This window comes from Loxodonta africana, chromosome 1, assembly GCF_030014295.1.
Source record: "Loxodonta africana isolate mLoxAfr1 chromosome 1, mLoxAfr1.hap2, whole genome shotgun sequence".
NCBI lineage: Eukaryota > Metazoa > Chordata > Mammalia > Proboscidea > Elephantidae > Loxodonta > Loxodonta africana.
In genome coordinates, this window is record NC_087342.1 from 106,078,092 (window position 1) to 106,101,824 (window position 23,733).

The 23,733-nt window shown below is 42.9% G+C and overlaps 1 protein-coding gene across 1 annotated transcript in view; it reads right to left on the reverse strand.

The window, feature by feature from the left end:
* ZNF318 (zinc finger protein 318) overlaps nt 1-15,305 on the reverse strand; it is a 30,258-nt gene extending 14,953 nt beyond the window's left edge. Inside the window, exons 1-5 of the mRNA XM_003404174.4 lie at nt 14,807-15,305; nt 11,260-11,411; nt 5,505-6,144; nt 3,040-4,488; nt 1,210-1,309 (exon numbers count right to left, since the gene is read on the reverse strand). Of these exons, the coding sequence (XP_003404222.2) occupies nt 1,210-1,309; nt 3,040-4,488; nt 5,505-6,144; nt 11,260-11,411; nt 14,807-15,262 (2,797 nt within the window). The 5' untranslated portion in view covers nt 15,263-15,305. The remainder of the gene's footprint in view (nt 1-1,209; nt 1,310-3,039; nt 4,489-5,504; nt 6,145-11,259; nt 11,412-14,806) is intronic.
* Nucleotides 15,306-23,733: the final 8,428 nt, after the last annotated feature.

Below are 23,733 nucleotides of genomic sequence, written 5' to 3' on the forward strand. Positions count from 1 at the left end.
TGTTCTCTACTCGCATGGAGCAACAAAGGAAGAAGGAGAGTCAGGAATAGGAGGGAAGATGGAATGTGTGGCTAACTGCCTCCATGAATAACTGCCTCCTTTGCCAAGAGACCAGAAGAACTAGGTGGTGCCTGGCTACTATTACTGAACACTTTGATCAAAGATTCTACACAAGAATCCTAATCACAAGGAGGAAATGCAGAACAGAATTTCAAATTTTCACAGAATCCAGATTTTCTGGAGTCACGGAGGCTGGAAAAACCCCTGAAATAACTGCCTTGAGATAATCTTTGAACCTTAAACCAAAAACATCTCCTGAAGTCTTCTTAAAACCAAACAATAGGTTAGCTGAACTAGTAAAGAATGTCCGCCTTGAGCACTGAGCTATTTTAAGATTTATCTATAAGGGGTCAAATTGACAACAGCAACTCAAAATGTTAGACAGGAATCTTAGACGACAGTGAGTTTACGTCAATGAGGACGGAACAACTCAGAAAAGGAAGATGAGAATGGTTGCACAACTCGAAGAAAATAATCAATGTCACTAAATTGTATATGTACTAATTGTTGAAGTGGTATATGTTTTGCTGTGTATATTCTCAACAATGAAAACAAATTATTTTAAAATAAAAAAATTTTAAAAAGTATCATGAAATACAAAGACTCAAGAACTGTTATAGATTAAAGGAGACTAAAAGAACATGACAACTGAATGTGTCACATAATCTTCAATTTTCTTTTGCTATAAAGTTCATTATTGGGACAACTGGTGAAATATGAATTAGAGCTACAGGCTAGATAATAATATTGTATTATTGTCAATGTTCCAATTTTGGTAAGTACATTTTGGTTATGTAAGACAATTCATTGTTGTTAGGAAATACATACTTAAGTATTTAGGGATGAAAGAGTATCTTATTTATAAGCTACTCTTCAACAGTTCAGGTAAAAATTACATACACACCCATATATAAACTGAGAGAAAAGGCTAGAGTAAATGTCATAAAATATTAATAATCTTGGAAAAGGGTATCTGAGAATTCTTTGCACTATTATTGGAACTTTTCTGTCAGTCTAATTACCAAACTTTGTTTTTACAAAGTAAGGCCTCAGGTCACAGGCCTTGTATGAGAGTCCCAAAAGCTCTCTATTTAGGTTTACTGCTCAAGTTACTACAAAAAGGCAGTCATGCAAAGGACTGTCTGGTACCTTGTTGTTTATGAAGCCGCTCCAGTTCAGTCCTGAGATAGTACATCTTCTTTTGGCGTGCTTCCCGGTCACTCTTCAGCTTTTCCCTCTCTTCAATAACCTGCAATGCACAGCAGTGAGACAGCCCTTTGCCCTCCAACATCCTACCTTTTCTACTGCTCTCTTCCATAAGCTCTCATGCTAGGTAATACCTGAATATGAGGACCAAAGGCCTACCCCCAAAGATTCTGCCTTTATAGTCAAGGTGTTATTTTATTCCAATCCAAGTTTCAGAGTTACAATGCCCAGATAGTTCTATTCTTACACAGGAAGCCCTATACTATTAACGTCAACCCAAAGTCACTGACAGCAACTATTAGATAGTGGTTTTGAACTCAAAGGGAATCATCAAAAAGAAAATTAATAGGTGTTACATGTATCATCTTTTCTAATCTTCATGACCTCTATTTTACTGTAAGAAAATTGAGGTTGTAAAAGATTAAGTAACTTATCCAAGGTCACAGTAAGAGTAGATTTAAAATCTAGGTATACCTAGCCTAAAGTTCACGATTTTTCAACTATACTACTAACGCCTGAGGGAAAAAACAAATACGGTTTGTTTATAACAGGCTAGTGTGAAATACCTGTGTATATCAGCCCTGACTTAAGTGCTAGGCTCTTAAGAGAGACAGTCAAGTCCAAGTCTCCAAACGGTGTCTAAAGCCTTAAGTTTTGTTTTTATTGAACCTATCCTCCTCCTTCCCAAAAGACTTCAACATAACTAAAAACTCAAGTTCAGGGTATCCCAGGACAATGGAAAATTAAGAGAACGTTGTTTGGCCCTCCAATTTTTTTTTCTCCTTAGCTCTTGATTTATGAGCAAAACAGATTTACACATATTACATTTTTCTGTTCCTAAGCCCAGTAAGTTATTTGTTATTAAGGACCTTTACAATAAAGGATATATATTAATTTTTCCACTCAGAATTCATCTATTCTGTATTCCCCATCCCTACATAATCTTTACCTACTGCTTTAAAACACCTAGAATTATTATACCTCTACCCCTGCTTCAGAATCTCTGGTGGTGTAGTGGTTAAGTGCTACGGCTGCTAACCAAAGGGTCGGCAGTTCAAGTCCGCCAGGTGCTCCTTGGAAACTCTATGGGGCAGTTCTACCCTGTCCTGTAGGGTCGCTATGAGTCGAAATCGACTTGATGGCACTGGGTTTCGTTTTGGTTGATTACCCCTGCTTCTGCTTCCTTACCAAAGTGTGGAAATCCAATGAAACTTGATGGCATAAAAATTGCTTTTATAAAAAAAGTGTCATAAAAGTATTATTATTCCTAGAGACACTGATAAAGCAAAACAAGCAAAGCTTATTTCTTGGTTTGTTTTAATTATCAAGCAACACCTAGTTATTATAGTTTTTAATCCCTATAATCACTACAGGGGAAGGATCTGAAACTCATGGGGTGAAATATAAGTTTACTGATCCTCCTTTACCCAACCCAATTTTGGTTCTCCACCCTCTGAGATCATATTGAAGACTTCAAGGCGCCCAGCTCCTACCCACAATGTTATAAGATTATCAATACAGTTAGGGAAAGGACCTTCAAAAAAAAAAAAGGCCTTGAAATCACTGTGGGACCTAAGGTCATTTTTCATTTTTGTGAAATTATGTGGAAAAAAACAAAGAGGTTATATACATCTACTAAAGGCAACGACAGCAGCCTCCAAAGGACTTAAAGTGAAAAGGCCTTACAAATTTTCAGCCCTCTCTCAAAGAAAAAAATTAACTTTCTGTTAAAACAGAAGGCATAGGCACAGGATGCCCACAGCTAATACTTACCTTCTGCTTCTGGGAAGCCCGATTCTTCTCATCAGAGATCTTCTCAGGATTGTATCTTATGAGTGATGGGATGGGCACCTGGACAGGCACTTGAACAGAAGGAACTGAGCTTAGCACCGACTCCTCCTGCTTGGGATCATCAGGAGTCACAGTGGGAATCACACGGAGATTAGGACGGCTTCGAGTAGCTTGTTTAGTAGCTGGCATCACTCTGTGTGGTTCAGGTAGAGGGTGATTTGACGGTTGAGAGGTGGGGTACATGGGCCACCTTGTGGCTGCATATGCCATGTAGTGCCTGTAGGCATCAAAGGAGGCAGGGGGAATGGCAGGTCCCTGGTAGTTTGGAGGTATTCGCGCTGCAGCAAACTGAGGGGCCCTCGGTATGTGAAACTGAGATAAAGAAGCAGGGTGTGGAAGTCTAATTGGAGCAGATGGGGCTGACTGCAACATGCATCTGACTGCAACAGATGACTGAAACCCACCGCCAACCATCTCTGGTCCTGCAACCTGACCCATTGGATGGTCAGACTTCAGGAAAGGGGGGCTGTTTTTTGCGAGCAGGTAAGGATCCATGAGGGAGGCTGGGTGTGGATGGGACACCTCTGGGGACTGGGTATTGCTATGGTGTGCCTCTCTGCTCTCCAGTCTGTGGGGATCTGAGGAGCGCCGGTCAGCTGAGAAATGGCGGTCAACTGAGAAACGACAGTCAGATGAAAAGTGTCGGTCAACTGAGGAACGGCGGTCATCTGAGGAACGTGATGATGGCTTCTTGCCATGAAGTCGTTCTTGGGTGCGCGCAGCCAGATTACTAATCTCTGCTACTCCAATATCCAGTCCTATGGTCTTCAGCAAGTCATGAATCTTAGCATATTCTGGATTGGTCTCTTCTAGTGATTCTCGCTTTACAGAGAGAACTGAAGAGGGAAGGGAGCTTGCCTTCTGCCTCATAACTTCACTCTCAGAGCCCCCAAGGGGCTTTGGTGGGGATTCTGCCTTTAAGTCCTCTTCTTCATCCCCATAGAGAAATTTCTCCTCATCCTCAATGTCAGGGAAGCTACGTCGCCTTTTTTCCTGCGTACTGGTAGAATCTGCCAACATTCTCAGAATGCGGGAAAAACCACTGCCGTCCTGGCTAGCCCTCTTATGGGGCAGCAAGAAGTCTGCGTGCCGCTCAGGTCCCTCAGTCTTCATATCCAATTTCTCTTTGTGATACAGAAAACTTCCAAACTTTTCTCTGAGAGGACTGCTGTCTTTGGTCATCCCAGGGAGGGAACCCCACTGGTAGAGGTTGTCCTGATGTTCCTTCAAGGCAGTCTCCACCATAGTCTCTTTGTTGTTCTCAATTTCTGAAGCAAAAGCAGCTATAGCACCACTTAGTGGAAGAGACTGGTGTCCAGAGTAGAGTGTGTGATCTTGGCTGGAGCTGGTACTGCTGGAAAATCTCTCGAGCTGCAAAGACAAACACAACTGATTTAGTCCCTATGCAGAATCTGAGAAAACTAGTAACTGAGATAAAAATACCTTTTTTACTTCTTGAGTTAATACTGGAGAGATAAGAATGGGTGAAAGGGAGAGACAGTACCTTTAGCCAGGCTCAAGATATGGGTCCCCATCTCTCTAGCTGTCTCTGCTGTAGCAAGGGGAGATAGGAAATGACGTAGATTGAACAATCTTCTCCTTCACCCATGTGTAATGGTCCTTATCAAGGAATATGAATTGAAAAGGGCTTTAGAGATCTTCTAGCTTACTGATTTTTTCTGTGGCTCTCCAATAGAGGAAACATAAAAGCTGAGCTGCCTTCTTAAAATGGGGACAGGAAACTCTGGAATTCTAACTGTTCAGCCTCCCCCTTGCTTCTCTAAGTGTTCAAAGGCACCTCTTTAAGGCGTCTTTTAGCTCCTAAGAGCACAGCTAAAAACAAGTCCTCTTGCTTGACCATCTTTTCATGGGTGGGGAAAAAATATCAAGGCCCAGAATGGTGAGATGACTTGTCTAAAAAAAAAAATCACACAGCAAGTTGGTTGCAGAAGTGGGTCCAGAAGCAGAATCACCTGATTTCTGGTCTATTTTGTCCTACCACTCACAAATATAGTCTTCCCTCTAAAGAGAGATGAGGAAATTCAGATCACCTCTCCCTTTTGCCCCTTATGCTTCATTTCTACGACATGCATATTCAAAGATCCCTATAGGGCTATCCGGTTTAGGGAAAAAATTTCCAGTTGTAGGCACTATCCAAAATGTCTGTTTAGAAAGCCTATTTACGGCAATAGAAGCTCTCTACTGATGCATTATGAGGTCTACAGTTCCTTTGGGGAGTCCTGGAAGGTGCAGCTCATAGGCATGACAATGACATTTCACGATACATTACAAAGATACCGTTTGGGTCACAGCCCCCAGGAAAGCAACCAGACTTTTAAGGTATTAGAGGAACTATCAAGATACCCAAGAAGAAATGCTGCCGAGACCTGCACGGAAGGGTCCATGTCCACCTCAATCCTCTTCTTCAGAATAGACTTCTTGGGCATCACAGATACTTCCTCAGGCCGATGTAAAGAATATTCTGGCTCCGATGCTGGTAGGACACCTGATAATCCAGGGATAGGACAGCTGGTGCCACTACCATCAACTCCCACCAGCTCCTGACTCAAGCTCCTACTTCGTTCCTCTTCTTCCTCTCGCTTTCGCCTAGCAAGGTCCAGCTCTCGAAACTCAGGGTCTAGAAACCTAGGGCTTGGGCTTCGTCTACGCTGTCGATAGTTGCGGGTCCCTGATGTAAAACTCAGGTGAGTCCCTCCCATGCTGTGTATCTTCTCTGTGTCGTCGTAGCGGGGCCGTTTGGCCTCCCGGTTTCTCTCCTCAGATCGTACAGAGTAGGAGCCTTTGAGTTTGTCTCTGTTCCGTTCTGTGCCACGCAACAGTTCATCATGACAACTGATATGGGGACTATAATCAGATCGATGCAGGAAAGTTTCTCTTGTTCGATAGTCCTCATCAAGTTGTCCCAAGAAGGGACTAAGAGGCCCCTCCTCCCGGGAAATATATCGCTCAAGACCTCGAGAACATTGGGAGCTTCGAGTGAAGACAGAATCATCAGTTAGGTCATCCCTGAGAAAAGAGACAAGCATCACTGAATATAATGGACTTGGGAAGAGCAAGACCAGACAAGGCGAAGAAAGTGACATTTGGTAAAAGGACTATAGGCTGTTTGGGGCAAAAGACAATGAACATGAAGACCAAGAACAAATCTATGTATATCCATGGGACATTTCCTCTTCCTTTCCTCAGGAGCACAATAGCTTCAGTTTCTAATCAAGGGGAAATATCACCAATATATCTAGACAGTACTCTTAGGATAATTTTTTTGACTAGACTTTGGGGATGCAAAGTATCATGCTATGGTTTGGGAGATGTGAAAACGCCACTAACAGACTACAAAGAGCCCCAGATTACACAACTCCACACTAGCTAAATTCTAGTTCCTTCCTATTCAAAGTGTGGTCCAGGTCACAGCAGCATTACTATTACCTGGAACTTTTTAGAAATGCAGATTCACCCCAGACCTACTGAATCAGAATCTGCATTTTGACAAGTTCTCCAGGTAGTTAATATGCACTTTAAAGTTTGAAAAACACTGGTTTACGTCAATGGTTTTTAAGCTGAGTTCCACAGAGATTCTTAAGAGTGCTCAGAAGCTGAGCACTGGAAACGCAAACCACCAGGCAGGGCTCTGGGCCTTCCACTCCTTTCAAATCATACTAGCCCCAACTTATTGTGCTTAAATATTACAGTTTTAAACAATAATGAATTTGGAAAATGGGTTTCTCTGTAGGGAAAAATTTTTTTAAACTACTGATCTATCTGATTGGCATGGTTTTCTCAGAAGTTTTTAAAGATTCTCCAATGCTTTGTCTTGCTGGCTCACATATTAAAAGCCACAGAACTCCCTCAGCCTGTTTCGTCACCCTCTTTCCTGCCTTGCCTGGATATCCACACTCTGCAATCTTAAACCCAGGAAAGATTAAGTGATGCTTTGGCTCACTATTTTTATTTCATAGACGTAAAAAGGTCTTGGATCTTCGTGTCATGGAGACGGAAATACAGGATGGGGCATCTAGCTATCCTTTCAGCTCAGAACTCTAAGTCACACACAGTAGTCTTAGTCTTTTTGTGCACTATACCCATGGAGCTCCTATGGCACAAAAAGAAAGTTCCTGATTTAAATTATAAAGAGAAATAAAGATCCTCTAACACTTTAAGAATATACCTTTTAAGTAATTTGAACAAAAAATTAAAGTGCTCATGTGTCACTCATAATCCAGAGTGATAATTACCATCCAAACCAAAAAAACCAAACCCACAGCTGTAGAACTGATTCTGACTCACAGCGACCCTACAGAACAGGATGGAAATGCCTCATAGGATTTCCAAGGCTGCAAATTCTTATGGAAGCAGATTGTCACATCTTTCTCTTGCAGAGCGGCCGGTAGGTTCGAACCACCAAATCTTTTGGTTAGCAGCCGAATGCTTTAACCACTGTGCCACCAGGGCTTCACAATTACCATCCAGGTCTTTTTCTAGTACCTAACTTTTGTTTTTAGTGAGTTTCTAGAAATGACTTTTTTTGTTTCTGCAGAGTTAGCAAAACATCAAAAAGTTCTTTTCTTACTCACCGGCCATGTATTAGGCCTAGGCAACAGCTATAAACAACTTTAGGAAAAGCCAGCAAAGATAAACTATCACCCCCTCTGCAAGAGTGCCACCTTTGAGAATCCAGGTCCCTGTGACCCACCTCCTCCACAAGAATCTGGGGAATTCTAAGGTCTCAGTGTAGTGAGAAAGAACTGGAAATCAAATGTAACTGTAGAATGCATAGAGACAAAGGTAGGCTAATGGTTACAGGGGTTAGGGAAGTGGGAAAGTGGGGAGTTACTGCTTAATGGGTGCTGAGTTTCTATTTGGGGTGATGAAAAAGTTTTTGAAATAACAGTGATGATGGTTGCACAACACTGTGAGTGTAATTACAGTCACTGGATTGTACACTTAAAATGACTAAAATGGCAAAATTTATGTTATACAGATGGTACCGCAATTAAAAAAAAAAAAAGTAACTGCAATAGAAAGTTTGGTTCTGTAAGTCTGTTGGCCATGAATAACTCTCCACACCTCTTTCCAAGGAGGAATGTCCTTGAATTGAGTCACTGTTGCTGAAACACCACCTACCATACAAAAAGCCTCTGATCGTATCAGTATGGGGGAAAACATGGTCTCCACAGCTTGTAGCAAGTTCATCCATGTTCCCATGTCCAGCTCCTGGCTACGAGTATTACATGTCACCATTAAATAACATACTAGCTCAGGCTCTAGTCTAGCAATAAATATCAAGAAGCTTGAAATGAGATGGCTCTCAGAAAGTCTCAATTCCACACTTGTAATCTCCAGCAAGAGGCAAAAACTAAAACAAAAAAAACAATGAAAGAATGAGTTATCATGTAAATAAAAGCAGAAATCAGGTTGCTATTAGAAACTTATGTCTCCGTTCCCCAACACTCCAAAGGATAAGACAGAGAACTAGCTGCAGTAACAATGAGCCCTGAAAAGAGCTCCCATCTCCTGTAACCAGGAATAGTCCAGTGAAGAATTCTCTCTGAAAGACTTGGTTAAGTCCAACTCTTTTCTAAAATAAGGTCTATCTTTTTAAAAAATTGATTGTTAATGTGAGTGATGGGTACATGGGGACTCAATGTGTTTAAAAATGTGTATTAAAACGAGTTTAAAAATGTATATAACATGTCCACATAAAAGCTTGTGCACAAATGTTCACCGAAGCATTATTTGAAATAGCCAAAAACTGGAAACAACCCAAATGCCCATCACTGAGGAATGGATAAACGAAAACACAGTATATCCAGACAAAGAAATATTATCAGCAACAAAAAGGAATGACGGAATGATGATATATGATATAACATACATGAACCCTGAAAATACTATGCTAAGAGAAAGAAGCTAGTCACAAAGGATCATATATTGTCATGAATTCATTTATACAAAATATCCAGAATAGGCAAATCTCAAAAAGAAAGTAGACAGGCGGTTGCCTAGGGATGATGACATAAGGGGTCTGCGGGGTGATACTTAAGGGGTGTGGGGTTTCTTTTCCGGGCAATGAAAATGTTCTAAAATTGGTTGTAGTGGTGGATTCATAACTTTGTGAATTGAACAATTTAATGGGTGAGTTGTATGGTGTGTGAATTATATCTGAATAAAGCTGTTTAAAAATGTGTATGATAAAAAAAGAAAAAAGGTACTTCTGAGCCCACACGTCTCATTCTTTCCTTTGCTGACTCTCCAAATGGGGCCAAGAAAGCTGCTTCCTTCTGTCTTTTCCCTAAGGCAGATCACAGACAAAAAACAAAACAAAACAAACCTGACTTCAACCTATGTCAAGGCCAAGAAGGAGCTAGGAGATAAGAATTCCATGAATGGAACATATAATGTGTAGAGTTCTTTGATAACCAGAGGAAATCAACCTCACATCCACATGGTTTTAGAAGTGTTTTAGACTTTTTCACACAACATGCTCATACTCCCTTTTCAGAATAAGTTACAGTCCCGCCAAGCTGAGGACAGAGACAACTCCGGCAACTTGGCTGTAACTCAAACCTGATATAAAATTTAACAAATTCAGTAAAAGAAGGGAAAAAACATCAGGGCTCAGGGGGTAAAAAGTATCTATATACAAAGGCTGGAAATGGTTTATTTCATTGGCTGAGACTAGACTCACTCTCAGGAGATATCCAAATATGCCAAGAGTCCTATGGCCTGGTTTTAATGCACAGTAATTATCCACACAAACTATACGAAGCAAGAGGAAAGGAACACAGATGTACAGGGAGCAAAATGTGTAAAGAATGGCCTTGTACTTCCTTTCAGAGCCTTAACCTCACTTTCTCTAACATGTAACTCTAGGAAAGAAGATTACTATTCTAAACTCCCTAAGAAAAATGTTTTTATTTTCATAACTTAAATACAGACAATTGGTTATCTGAAGCATACACACATAGCAAAGTTTATACAAAGGAGAAGTGACACCCTAGGCCTACCAAGAGGAAATGCTGAAGTTACCTCAAAACCTCATCAAGGAAGGAAGAGAATCACACCATGTACCACCTACCCAGACTGCCTACTCAATCATCTCCCAAAACAGAAGCAGCCGAAAGAGCAAGGGCTTGTTGTCTCAAATAAGTGATACAGTCACATGCCTTGACAGCCCAATTTCCAGAAGCTTCAGTACTATATCACGTAGGACTGTCTTACCTTGCTTTTCTGCATCCACAGCCACTGCAGCTTTGAAGTAAGCATTACCCAAGTGCAGTACTGGTCCTCAGGCTTCCTGCCCAGCTGTCCCCCACCTGCCTGCCTATGCTCTGTATACCACTGCATGGAAAGTCTGTTTGACAGGACATTACATAGATTTATTGCTGCTGCTAATCATTTGGTTAATTCCCAATGTGCTTGGCAGAGATGATTAGAGACACGCTCTCAGCTTTCAGAAAGAGTGCTTTCCTCCACTGCCATCCTCACAATCTTGACTACTACAAAATAAAAAAACACCTAATGTGATTATTTACTTCTCATGTATAATTAAGTTCCTAGTACCTGTGGTCTACATTTAACGCTGTGTGGAATGCATTTGCCTCTCCTCAACACTCAATAGTTGTAAAGTAATAACTGAACATACACATTTTTAAAGATTTCTAACTTGCTATTAATTCCTATTTAATATACACATATTAAATACACATTTATCTAAACCCTTTCTGAAACTACATTTCAGTCTAGACAAGCTGAAAAACAACATCATTAAAAAATGATCTCCTATTCTGTTCAGAACTTCTCCTTTTCAGAAACTGCCCCTAGTTCCAATATTTCAGAACTCATATCATCTCAACGCTTTGATTTAGCAAACTCTACATCCCCTCAGTCTTATTCTTTGCAGTTGGGTCAGGATGCTACCGAATTCATTCAGCAACAAAGTTCACATCAATATACCCTTCCCCCTTAGAAAACCTTTTCCATTGTTACACTTCGTACTGGACACACGACCATAGCGCATAACTTCAGTGCTGGCACTATCCTTTCAAATACAACACTAAGAAAACAACAACACTGCTGCCTTCAAGGACTACTGTAGTGTGCCTTGACTTGGGCGAGGCCTACCTGTCCACATCCTCCAGATTATCCACTGGTGACCCCAGCCGATCACTAAGCCGTCTCCGTTCTGGTGTGCCAACACAGAAGTGGTCATTGCCAACAGTGATCCTTAAACTCTGTTCCAAGGAAGAATCAGAACGCAGACCAGGAGAATGTCTCTACGAAAGTAAAGGGTAAAACGGTAGTCAAGTAGTGTCAAGACATTCCTACACCCAAATATGCTCTTCTGCCTAGTCAGAAGGTGTGGTTGAACAAGGTAAGAAATGATTATGGTAAAATCCCACCAAACCCATGGCTGCTGAGTTGATTTTGACTCATAGCAACCCTATAGGATCCAACGGAACTGCCCTACAGGGTTTCCAAGGCTGTAAATCTTTACGGAAGCAGAATGCCACATCTTTCTCCCTCAGTGTGGCTGGTGGGTTGGAACCGCTGAGCACTTTAACCAAGGCACCTTCAGTGCTCCTCTTTCATGAGATACCATTCCGAAAAAATAAAGACCTTTTTAAAAAGTATCATTTTTTTAGAGATAAAACCTCACATCTCCAACCACCTGCAGTGCAATTAATTACTTTTGTGTGTGGCCTTTCTAGCCGTGGTCTTGTGACTGCCACCGAGATGATCGGGTGGGGCTGTACAAATCAAAGATAGCTGTGGCCCACCAAAGGGACTGGTCAGTTTTGCCTTAAAAGAGCCAAAAAAGAGCAGAGAGGAGAGCCTAACACCACCAAAGGAGAGACCCACAGCAGAGACCTGCAGGAGACAGCAGTGGTTTCTTGGCCCACAGAGTGAGAAAACTGAGTGCCTTTGGGCAGAGACTGAGGGCCAGGGAGAAGTCTACGCCTGACCCATGAATTTGGGATCTGCCAGCCTCCACAACCACATGGGCCATTTCCTACATATGGTTCGTGAGTTCTGTGAGACGCTGCAGCAAATTAGGGAACCAAAGGCAGGTGGGAGAGTACTGAGGTGACAGGGAATAGTTGATGTTACAGATGATGGAGTGGTGCTGCAACCTGGAAAAGTCAGACATTTGGGACATCTCTAACATCCGCCTCATAGGAACCAGCTTTGGGTTGATCCTTATAAATGATTCGTTTACCTCCCAATCAGTGACCTCTCATTCTTTTACTGACTGGGCATGGGAATAGAGGAATGAATAAAGTCTCTGCTCTTAGAACCTATACATTCTAGTGAAGCACACAAGCCAAAAACAGGTTTAAAAAAAAAGAGTGTATAGCAATAAGTGCTATAAAGTCATAAAAACATAACATGAAAGAGACTGGGGAAAAGGAGGAGCTACTTTACATAGAATAATTAGAGAAGGCTTTTCCAAGAAGCCCTGGTGGCACAGATGTTAAGCCCTAGGCTGTTAACTAAAAGGTTGGCAGTTTGAATTCACCAGCTGCTCCATGGGACAAAGATGCGGCAGTCTGCTTCTGTGAGCGTTACAGTTTTGTAAAGGTTACAGCTTTGTAAGCCTTACGGGGCAGTTCTACTCTGTCCTATTGGGTCACTATGACTCCACAGCAGTGGGTTTGTTTTGTAGGTATCATTTCACCTAGGCCTGAAAGATGAGACATCAGCCTTGCAAAGAACAGGTGTAAGGATGTTTCAGGCAAAGGGAAGAGCAACCTTGGTAATGAGTTTGTGTGTTTTGAGTAACAGAGCCAGTGTGGCTGTAGCAAAGTGACAGAAGAGATGAAGAAAGGCAGAGGCCATGGTTAAGAAATGCATATTTTATTCTAGTGTAATAAGAGGCAACAGAAGGGTTTTAGCCAGGCGAATGATGTGATCTGACTACATTCTTCCTCTAAATGCTTGCATGGCCCACATCATCACCTACTTCAAGTCTTTATGCAAAAGCCACGTTCTCAGGAAGTCTTCCCTGGTCACCCTATGAAAAATTATAACTTCTCTGTTCTACTTTCTTTTCAGCACTTTAACACATTTAACATGCCGTAGCATTTTACTTCTTGATCTTTTAACTAGCTCCCCCTGCTAGAATACAAGTTCTACAAGGGCAGCGGTTTTTGTCAGTTTGTTCACTGTCATATCCTCAGTGCCCAGAATAGTGTCTAGAACATATAAGATGCTCAATAAATATCTGTCAAATGTATAAAATGAAGGTTTTAAAAGATCATTTTTTGACTGCTGTGCACAGAATAAACTGGAGGGTAGCAAGAATAAAGTGTAAAAAAGCCTAACCCAGTACTCTAGGCAAGAAGTAATAAGGCTTAAACCAGAGCTGAGGCAGAAAAAGGTCAGTTTTCAGGATGTACTTTGGAAGTAGAGCGGACAAGGTTGGTGGTGGACTGTACGTGGGAAGAAGAGAGACAAAGATGACTGTTTCTGACTTGAGCAATGAGTGATGCCATTTACTGAGACAGAAAAGACAGGGGCAAAGAAGTTGTGCACTGGAGATGCAGAGGAAGGTTGTGGGAACAAGTATAGTTCTTCCTGCTTCCTGTGTAGTGACTGACCCTCACATTGACACTGCCTGGCTTCGAAAATCTTAACATAGTGATAAGCCAATCACCTATGACCAGAGTTCCTAGAACACTTAGACACATGTTAGACAGCCACTCAAGAAAACAAAAACTTTGTCAACGGTTTAAAAAGTTTGCTGAAATGGAAAAATAAAATCAAATTCCAAAACAGCAGAGACTGTACTAGAGTGGTGGTTACCGTGAAAAGTCAAGATTATGTCTAAGCTAAACTTCTTAACCTCACCCTCTGGTCCTCTAGCAGCAAAACACACCCATCAAAATTCTGGCTTTGGGAACCAGGCAGATCGGAATTAAATCACAGCACTGCCACTTCTTAGTTCTGTGAACTTGGTCAAGTTACTTACAACCCCTCTGGGTTCCCTCAGCTGTACTGTAAGGAATACCATTAACTGTCTCACCTCATACAGCTGTGAGGATGAAAAGAGAACATATAAAGTGAGGGACTAAGCATAATTCCTGCCATGTAACTCAGTAAGTGGTGGCAGTTACTACAATGACTGTGGTTATGCACACTTTATTTCAGAGAAACAGCTCCAATTTATGTAGCTAACATCTTCCACTGCAGGTCTCTACCCTGGTAAGACTCAAGCATTCCTATCTCGCCACAAAGATGGAAATTTCACCTCCTTTTCTAAGACCCAGGGGGCAGTTCAGGTCTAAGGGAATTGATTCAAAACCCCGAACTCTGAGGAAATGTCAACTATCCAAAAAGTACAAGGCACACGGTTCGGGCGAAATCCCCCTGCCTGTGGCAAACTTTTCCACACCTCACCAGAGTGAAAGAAATAGTCTTTTCCAAGGAAATGGGGCACCCCTTCCCGACGGGGCGCCCGTGCCGGGCCCGAGTCCGTTATTGTGTCAATGAAGCTCACAGGGCTGACGGGGCGCCTTCGGCATCGCTGAGGGGGACCGTGGCGGGGACAGGCCTTCGATTTTGAGACCCTGGCCTGGAGGCCTCGGGGAGCCCCGGCTACGGGCGTTGCTGGAAGCGAGAACCCCGGGCACTGGGACGGGGGGGATTCCCGGGTGAGGGGTGGAATTACCCGGCTGCCGCTGTCGCCTGGATGGTCTCCGCGGCAGTCCCGGGCGAAGTCGGAGCGGGACTCCCCCCGGCTGCTGCCTCTGAAGGCGGGTGGGCCCGGCGGGAAGAGTCGTCGGCTCCGCAGCGGCGACGGGGAGCCGCGACGGGCCCGCGGCGGGGACGGGGAGCCGCGGCGACCCCGTGGCGGGGACGGAGAGGCCCGGCGGCCGCGGGGCGGGGACGGGGAGCCGCGGCGACCCCGCGGCGGGGACGGCGAGGCCCGGTGGCTGCGGTGCCCTGAGGGCGAGCGGGGCCGGCGGGCCGGGGTACGCGACGAGGAGGAACCGGAGGGCGGCGGCGAGGCGCGGCGAGCCGGGCCTGAGGAAGAGCCGGAGTTGCGGCCGCTACGCGAGCCGCCCCCGCCGCTGTCTTTAGGCCGGTGCGAAGAGACGGAAGAGCGCGCACCGCTGCGGTACATGGCTCCGGCTGCAGGGGCCACGGCGGCAGGTCCGACCCGGCGGCAACCTGGACGTCGGCCCCGAGCGCGCCGCCGCAGCTACAGCCGCTGCGCGCCGCCCCCGCAGCAAGAGCAATCCCCTCCCCCTCGGCCCCGCGCCGCCCGGGGGCCCGGCCGAGCGCGCCCCCGCAGCAGCGGCTGGCGGTTGGAGAGCGCGAGCACGCTCCCGGCACCCCCCCTCCCACTCCCCCATCCCCTCCCGCGGGGCTTCCGGCTCCTCCACTCACAGCGCCAGGGAGAAGGGGAGGAGCACGGAAGCCCGGGCAAGCCTCGGTGAGGGGGCGGGGAAGTGAAGCGCGCGACCTGAGTTCTGCACGCTCCGCCCCAAACTGGCAAGATGGCGGTCACTCGGCTGCCCACTTCCCTTTCCCAGAAGATCACGTGACCCTGAGGCTCTGCGGCCCGGGGCGAAAAAGAAAAGATTAGCCGGAGATGCGAGGTGTTCCAGGGATCCCTGAGGCTTCGGGACGGGCTGGCTGCGAGGCAGTGGGAACATCTCCCTTTCCCCTATCCCCAACCCTGTCTTATGTGGAGACAATTAGGTGCCGTTGAGTTGGCTGCGACTCATAGCGACCTTATGTAGAGACAATACTAACCACAACCAAACCCGTTACGGTCAACTCCATTCGGACTCATAGCGACCCGGTAGGACAGAGTAGAACTACCCCCATTGGGTTCCAAGGCTGCAATCTTTAGAGGAGCAGACTGCCACATCTTCCAGATCCACTGGGTGGGTTTGAACCACCAGCCTTTCGGGTAGTAGCCTAGCGCTTAACCACTGCCCCACCGGGGCTCCTGGTGTGGTGACAATACCAAACTAAACCCACTGCCGTCGAGTGGATTCTGATTCATAGCAACCCTATAGGACAGAGTAGAACTGCCTGATAACAGTTTCCAAGGAGCTCCTGGCGGATTGGAACTGCCGGACCTCTAGGTTAGGAGCCGTAGCAGTAGCACTTAACCACTACGCCACCAGGGTTTCCGTGATGACAATAAATGGTTATAAATGATGGGAATATAAATAACTTATAAATGTTAGCTAGTTTGGAGGTTAGCACCGTGACAAAAGCGAACACCCATGTTCTGGTCTGCACAGAAGTAGCACAACAGCGCTGGCCTACTTTCCAATTTGCCTGATTTCTAGAGGTTGAAATTGAAGATGGGTAAGTAGGAAAGGCGGGGTGAAAATTAAACTCCCTCAAATCGAAACACATCAGAGTAAATTTTCGGTAGGTGTCTGTACCTCTCAAACAGAGCACTGGTGATAATGGTGAAGGTCACACACCACGAGGGGCCCCACATCATGACCAAGGAGGCCTGGAGAACATTTGGTGAGCTATCCAGACCCCAACTCTATGGCTGGAACTTTCACAGAAGCTGTGCTATAGGGATAGTCTCCAGGCTCAGGGCTTGCATCCTAAGAACAAAAAACAAGAAAACACACAAAAGAGGAAATACAGTGGTCAAATGAACAAACAAAAGCCTTGGCCCTGACTAGTCAAACTCTTTGAAATCAATGGCTAAACATTTTTCATCTATCAACTAGAAATAACAAAACCTGAAATGGGTAGAAGAAATTAGATTTCTGCTTCCAAAGCAAAGGTGAAACAAAAAAAAGTTTAGTTATAAAAGATTTTCATTTTCTAATTTATATGATTCTATATAAAATATATCCATTTTCACATGCTTGTAATATGGCATATGATAACATAATAGCTCAGTAAAAATAAAGTTGAAAATCTTTATTAGTTGGTTTTTCTTATACCAGTTTGCTTTACTCCTTGACATTACTTGCTTGGTCCCTATAGGTATTGGAACGTCTGATCTCAGATTTTTGGGCTTTGTGGTTTGCTTAAGGAAACCTTCCCCATGCCAGCATTATCACATATTCTATATTTCTTTAAGACTTTAATAATTTTGTTTCCCATCTTTAGTTCATCTGGAATTTTATTATGAATCCTCACAGAATCCACTGAATTAAAATCTAAAATTATTTTTTATGGATGGATAGCCAAGTTTAATGTGAAACATGAATTCAGATTACATAAACTGGGAAGCCGTAGTGAAGGAATTGTTGCCAGGTGGGAACCCCAGGCTCTGCTCAGGGGAACTCGCCTCAGCCAGAAAAACGAGGACCTAGGTGGGAGAATGCAAAGGAGCCTTTATTTCGTTGCACAAGGAAAGAAACAGTCAGGGCTGCTGCTGCCAAGACTGATCGGCAACTGGTGAGTGGGAAGGGGTTTATAAGTAGGAAGCTCACGCAAGTTAAATCAGCAATGTTCTTAATCATATTACGAAGGCGCAATGGGGTTTACATAGAACTTTGTGCATACATGTTCAGAAAATGGGAGTTAAACTCCACCCAGAGGCAGGGAAGTTATTATGTATGAGGTATTTAATGAGCTAAAAAGTTATCCTAATGTCCACATGGCCCCTAAACCGGTTTCTGCCAATTTCCTCTAGTTTTGGGCAGCAGTTAAGGAGAGAGGAACCAGGATTTTAATGTAAAACTGTGGGGTGTACCAAGCAAGCTGCTTGATTGAGGCAGTGGAATCTTCTGAAGCCTGGGGACCTCAACCTTAGAATGAGTTACCTAGCTAATGAATGAACCTGGCCAAATGCCTACTGTCCATATCTCAACTCATTTCTGTTGTTTTCTCTTGGTGTGTGTAACATACATTAAGAAACTTAAAATTTTTTTTTTATGTATGTGTGAAAAAAGTGGCCCTTAAAGGAAACCAGATACCAGAGTTGATGAGGGAAGTGAAAGAAAGAAGTCTGAGAAAATGATGGCTCTTAACTAACCCAAAAGCCAAACCCATTGAGTCGGTTCCAACTCATAGCGGCCCTATAGGACAGAGTAGAACTGTCCCCATAGAGTTTCCAAGGAGCACCTAGTGGATTTGAACTGCCAACCTTTTGTTTGGCAGTGGTAGCACTTAACTACAATGCCACCAGGGTTTCCAGCTCTTAACTAGGACTCGCAAATGTTGGCTTTTTCTCACTTATAAAATCTTTGTGAGTTTTTTTAGGGCTCTTTTGCTGGGACCTGGGCAACGTGCCTCCTTTGGTTGACTGCCCAGTCCTTGGCCTTTTGGAGGTTCACCTCGTGTAAAGCTAACTCCTCTAGAGTCCCTTTCCATCTGGACATATCTCACGTGAAGGATCCCTCTTAAATGATCCCAGGTTAGTTTTCTTCCAGGTACACTTGGCCCACAGGACAATTCGTTCATCTTTCCCTTGTTGGCAAGGACAATGGGGTTCTCTCTCCATACCACCACCTTGGTCTGCCTTTCCAGGGCCAATAGTCAGGTGGGAGTTAAGTCATCCAAACCCTAGGAGACACAGGCCAATCATTCTGAATAGTTCTAATGAAGGTCTCTCCTTCATTTGGCTTTAGACAAAGGGAAAGGCCCCTCTCCATCCACAGTGCTGGGCAAAGAAACAGAAAGCCCACAGATAACTATCCAACACAGCATTCGTTCTCTCATGTAGACCGGATGTGGGTGATCAGTAATGTAGGCTTACTAGGTTCACAATCTCTTACCATCCTCCTTTAAGATGGGAGGAGGGAGGTATCTGGCATCTATTGTGTTGCTTTCTGTCTTTGAGGTTTTACTAAAATTCCAAAGACAAGAAAAAACAACAGAAAAGAAAGACTAGAAGAAGGATCTAAATTAACATCCTGTCACAACTGTTGTCTGTCATCAATTCAAGAATTTCTATTAAAATTCTGACCAGAATGGTGGAATGGTTAAGGCTTTGATGCACACTGGAACAGACATATAGCAATGAAAGATAAAATATGAAAAGAGAAAAGTAAAGAGACCTAAGCTCTAAAACAAGATATCGCCCCCCACCCCCGCCCCAGTGAATATGCTAATACTTTGAAATGAGTCTAGAAGCAAGAGATTTGACTTCTGTGAGATAATGGAGACTTAAGTCCCACCAGGAGGTAGAGGACCTGGGCAAAGCTTTCAGCTTGAAAACAGGGACATCCCTACCCCGACGAGGAAGGTGAACAAAACTGTCGCCAACCTTCTGTTTGAAGCAATAGCTTTATGCAAAGCTATGTGCCAAATGAATGAGAAGAGAAAAAAAATTGACAGTCTTTAGAGCAGAACCTGAGCCTAGGCACTCCCTGCTAATGACCAGAATGATAATACCCTGATATCACCGATGTTTCTATTAGAAAATATGAATTTTCTGTTAAATGTGGTAGGTTTGATCCATGCGTTTATCACCATTCAACCCTAAACCCCACTAAAATGACTACTGGTAGTGGCTGTTATTGTTAGGTGCTGAGGAGTTGATTTCGACTTGTGGTGACCCCACTGACAGAGTAGAACTGCTCCATAGGACTTCCTAGGCTGTAATCTTTATGGAAGCAGATTTTTCTCCCCTGGAGATGCTGGGCGGGTTTGAACCACCAACCTTTCAATTACAGCCCAGTACTAATTAACCATTGTGCCACCAGGGCTCTTTAAAATGATAGTAAAGGTTTTTTTTTGTGTGTGCATGTGTCTGTTTTTCAAGATATAAACTCATACGTGCAACCTGAAGGTATGAGGGACACAATGCCCCATGGGATGGAATTTTTATCAGTGGGAGATAGGAGCCAATGGACAAACCTCCCACCCCCCATCTCTTCCCCTATCTCACTTCTCCCAGGGTGGTGCTAAGATACAGTTTGTTGAAGGCACGGTCCCCAGATCAGTTTAATTTGGCAGCATCAGCTTGATGAAGCATTCTTATTTTGGCTGGCCTTCCTTTCCTGCTTCAATCCCCTTGTTCCTCACTTTTGTTCCCTGGACTCCGTAATAAAATAAACCAGGCTCTGGTGTCTGGGGAACCCAGTCTAACACAACCAATAAGGAAAATATTGATATATTTGATTTCATTAAAATTAAGAACTTCTGTTTGTCAAGAGACACCATTAAGAGAGTGAAAACTCAAGTACCAAAGTGGGAAAAGATACAGGCCATACATAAAACCAATCAAGGGCTCATATCCACAATATATAAATGATAGCTATAAATCAATACGAAAAAGAGATAACCCATTAGGAACGTGGAAAAAATACTTGAATAGGTGCTCAGAGGGGAAATACAAATAGCTATGAAACCTCACAAGTAACAGGAAAACGCAAATTCAAACCATAAAAAGATACCATTTCACACTCACCAACATGGCTAAAATTCCAGACGTAGGTGAGGATGTGTGTAGTTTCTTATTTTTTCTGTTCTAGAAAAATGAAGCACCACTGGAGTCATCTGTTTGCTAAAAGATAAGGCAGCTGTGAAACCATCTGGTTCTGTTGTCTTCTTCAAGGGTAAATCCGTAATTATCTTCCTGATAATTTTTGTCATTATTGGTCTTTTCAAGTTTTCTACGTCTTCATAGGTCAATTTTAGTAATTTGCTTTTTTCTTGCAGAACATCCATTTCCTCTAGGTTTTTGAATTTGTTGCCATAGAACTAGTGAAGCATTCTCTTTAATTCTTTTACCTAATTTCTTTTGTGTCTATAGATACGTCTCATTTCTTGTTCCTAATCTTGATATTTTTCGCTCTCTTTATTCCCGATCAGGTTCATGAAGTGTTTATTATTGGTCTTCTGAAGGAATTGGCTTTTGAATTTCTTTTTTCTTTTTAGTTCATTATCATCAGTTTTTGTCTATATTATTTCTGTCCACTTGATTTTTTTGCAGCAGCAGATTTTCCCAGTGCAATATGTCATTTGATTTCTTGACTGCTGCTTTCATGGGCACTGATTGTGGATCCAAGTAAGATGAGATTCTTGACAACTTCAGGAATCTTATTGGCTCAGTTGTGAGCATTTTTGTTTTCTCTATGTTAAAATGTAATTTATACTGAAGGCTGTAGTCTTTGATCTTCTTCCGTGTTTCCAGCTCTCTTCACTTTCAGCAAGTAAATTTGTGTTATCTGCATATTGCAGTTTATTAATGAGCCTTCCTCCAATCGGGATGTCATATTCTTCTTCATATAGTCCAGCTTCTTGGATTATTTGCTTAGCATATAGATTGAATAAATATGGCCGAAGGATATAACCCTGACTCACACCTTTCCTGATTTTAAACCATACAGCATCCCCCTGTTCTTTTCATATGACTGCCCCTTGGTCTATGTACAGGTTCTGCATGAGCACAATTAAGTGTTCTGGAATTCCCATTCTTTGAAGTGTTATCCATAATTTGTTATGCTTCACACAGCCAAATACTTTTGCATAGTCAACATAGCACAGGTAAACATCTTTCTGGTAGTCTGTGCTTTCTACCAAGGTCCATCTGACATCAAGAATGATGATATCCCTCATTCCCCATCCTCTTCTGAAACCAGCTTGAATTTCCAGCAGTTTCCTGCTGATGTACTGCTACAACGGTTTTTGAATTATCTTCAAAATTAATTTTACTTGTGTGTGATATTAATGATACCGTTTGATAATTTCCATATTCTGTTGGATCACCTTCCTTTGGAATGGGCACAAATATGGATCTCTTCTAGTCAGTTGGCCAGGTAGCTCTCTTCCAAATTTCTTGGCATAGACAGGCTCCACACATTACCTTAATGTGTAGAAAACACTTTGATCTTAAGGATGATAAGGACCAAATTACACTACAGACTGGAGCAGCTAGAGAAACTTCTCTTGCTCAACTCAAATGTGTCTCACTCAAATGTGACTTCAGGTGACCTGGTAAGTCAGAGTAGCATGCCCAAATATGGTACATATTGCCTCTAAACTTCAAAGAAGCCCACAAAGGGATGTGCTTTTTGTTTGTTTGGTGGTAGGTAGCATAAGTGTTAGCAACTTAGCCCTCATTTTGGAGAGGACACCTATGTGCGAGATAACTAAATCTCAAGAAACTTCAGTGAAGTGGATGGCATTTGTACTTTGGCTCCCCACCTTCTCAAAACTATTTTATACTCTGCATGTCCTATCACCTTGATTCACCAATTTAGTGGATAAGCAAGATGCCTTGTTGAATGGGTAAGATGGCCAAGAAGTACCATTAAATTGTGGCACAGAGCTAGAGAATCCATGTAACCATGAGACAATAAATAAATGTGTATTGCTGGGTATTGTATCTCGTGTTTTGTGTTAGTTAAGCCAATGAAAAAGATTTCACTGGGTCAATAGCTTCCTTGTGCCCCTTCCTTTTCAATAGTATCTCCTAAGATAGATGTAGTCACTATTCTAACTTTTATTATCTTTAATTAATTTTTCCTATTCTCCAAGCCTCATACACCAGAAGTGTATAAGCATTACAGTTACTCTGTATCCTTGCCAAAACTTGGTATTTTGGGTTTTTCTTTTTAACTTTTTTAGCCATTCTAGTAGATGTAGTGCTATTCCATTGTGTGGTTTTTTGTTTTGTTTTGTTGTACTTTAGGTGAAGGTTTACAAAGCAAACTAGTTTCTCATTAAACAATACATGCATTGTTTTGTGACGTTGGTTGCCAACACCGTGCCATGTCAACGCTGTCCCCTTCTTGACCTTAGGTTCCCTATTACCATCTTTCCTGTCCCCTTCAGCCTTCTCGTCCTTGCCCTGGGCTGGTGTGCCCATTTAGTCTTATTTTGTTTTATGGGCCAGCCTAATCTTTGGCTGAAGGGTGAAACTTGGGAGTGACTTCATTCCTGAGCTGCAAGTGTATCCAGGGGCCATACTCTCAGGGTTTTTCCAGTCTCTTGTCAGACCAGTAAGTCTGGTCTTTCTTTTTTTTTTGAGTAAGAATTTTGTTCTACATTTTTCTCCAGCTCTGTCTGGGACCCTGTATTGTTATCCCTGTTAGAGCAGTCGGTGGTGGTAGCCTGGAACCATCTAGTTGTGCTGGGCTCAGTCTGGTGGAGGCTCTGATAGTTGTACTCCATTAGTCCTTTGGACTAATTTTTCCCTTGGGTCTTTGGTTTTCTTCATTCTGCCTTGCTCCAGACAGGGTGAGACCAGTGGAGTATCTTAGATGGCTGCTCACAAACTTTTAAGACCCCAGACGCTACTCACCAAAGTAGAATGTAGAACATTTTCCTAATAAGCTATGTTGTGCCAATTGAGCTAGATGTTCCCCACCATTGTGGTTTTAATTTGCATGTCCCTGATGACAAATGAGATTGAGCATCTTTTAATATACTTATTGGTCATTTGAATATTCTTTTGTAAATTGCGTAAGTATTTTGTCTATTTAATCTATGGAATTGCCTTTCTTTTTCTTATTAATTTTTAAGAATTCTTCATATATTCTGGTTATGAGTCCTTTGTCAGTTATAAAAAAAAATTTTTTTTTTATGTATTGCAAATTTTTCTCGCATATGGTGGCTTGCCTTTTTACTTTCTTACTTTGTCTTTGATGGCTTAATCAACTTTCGCATTTAAAAATTGCTACTTTAACATCGAAGAGGAAATAACCAAATCAA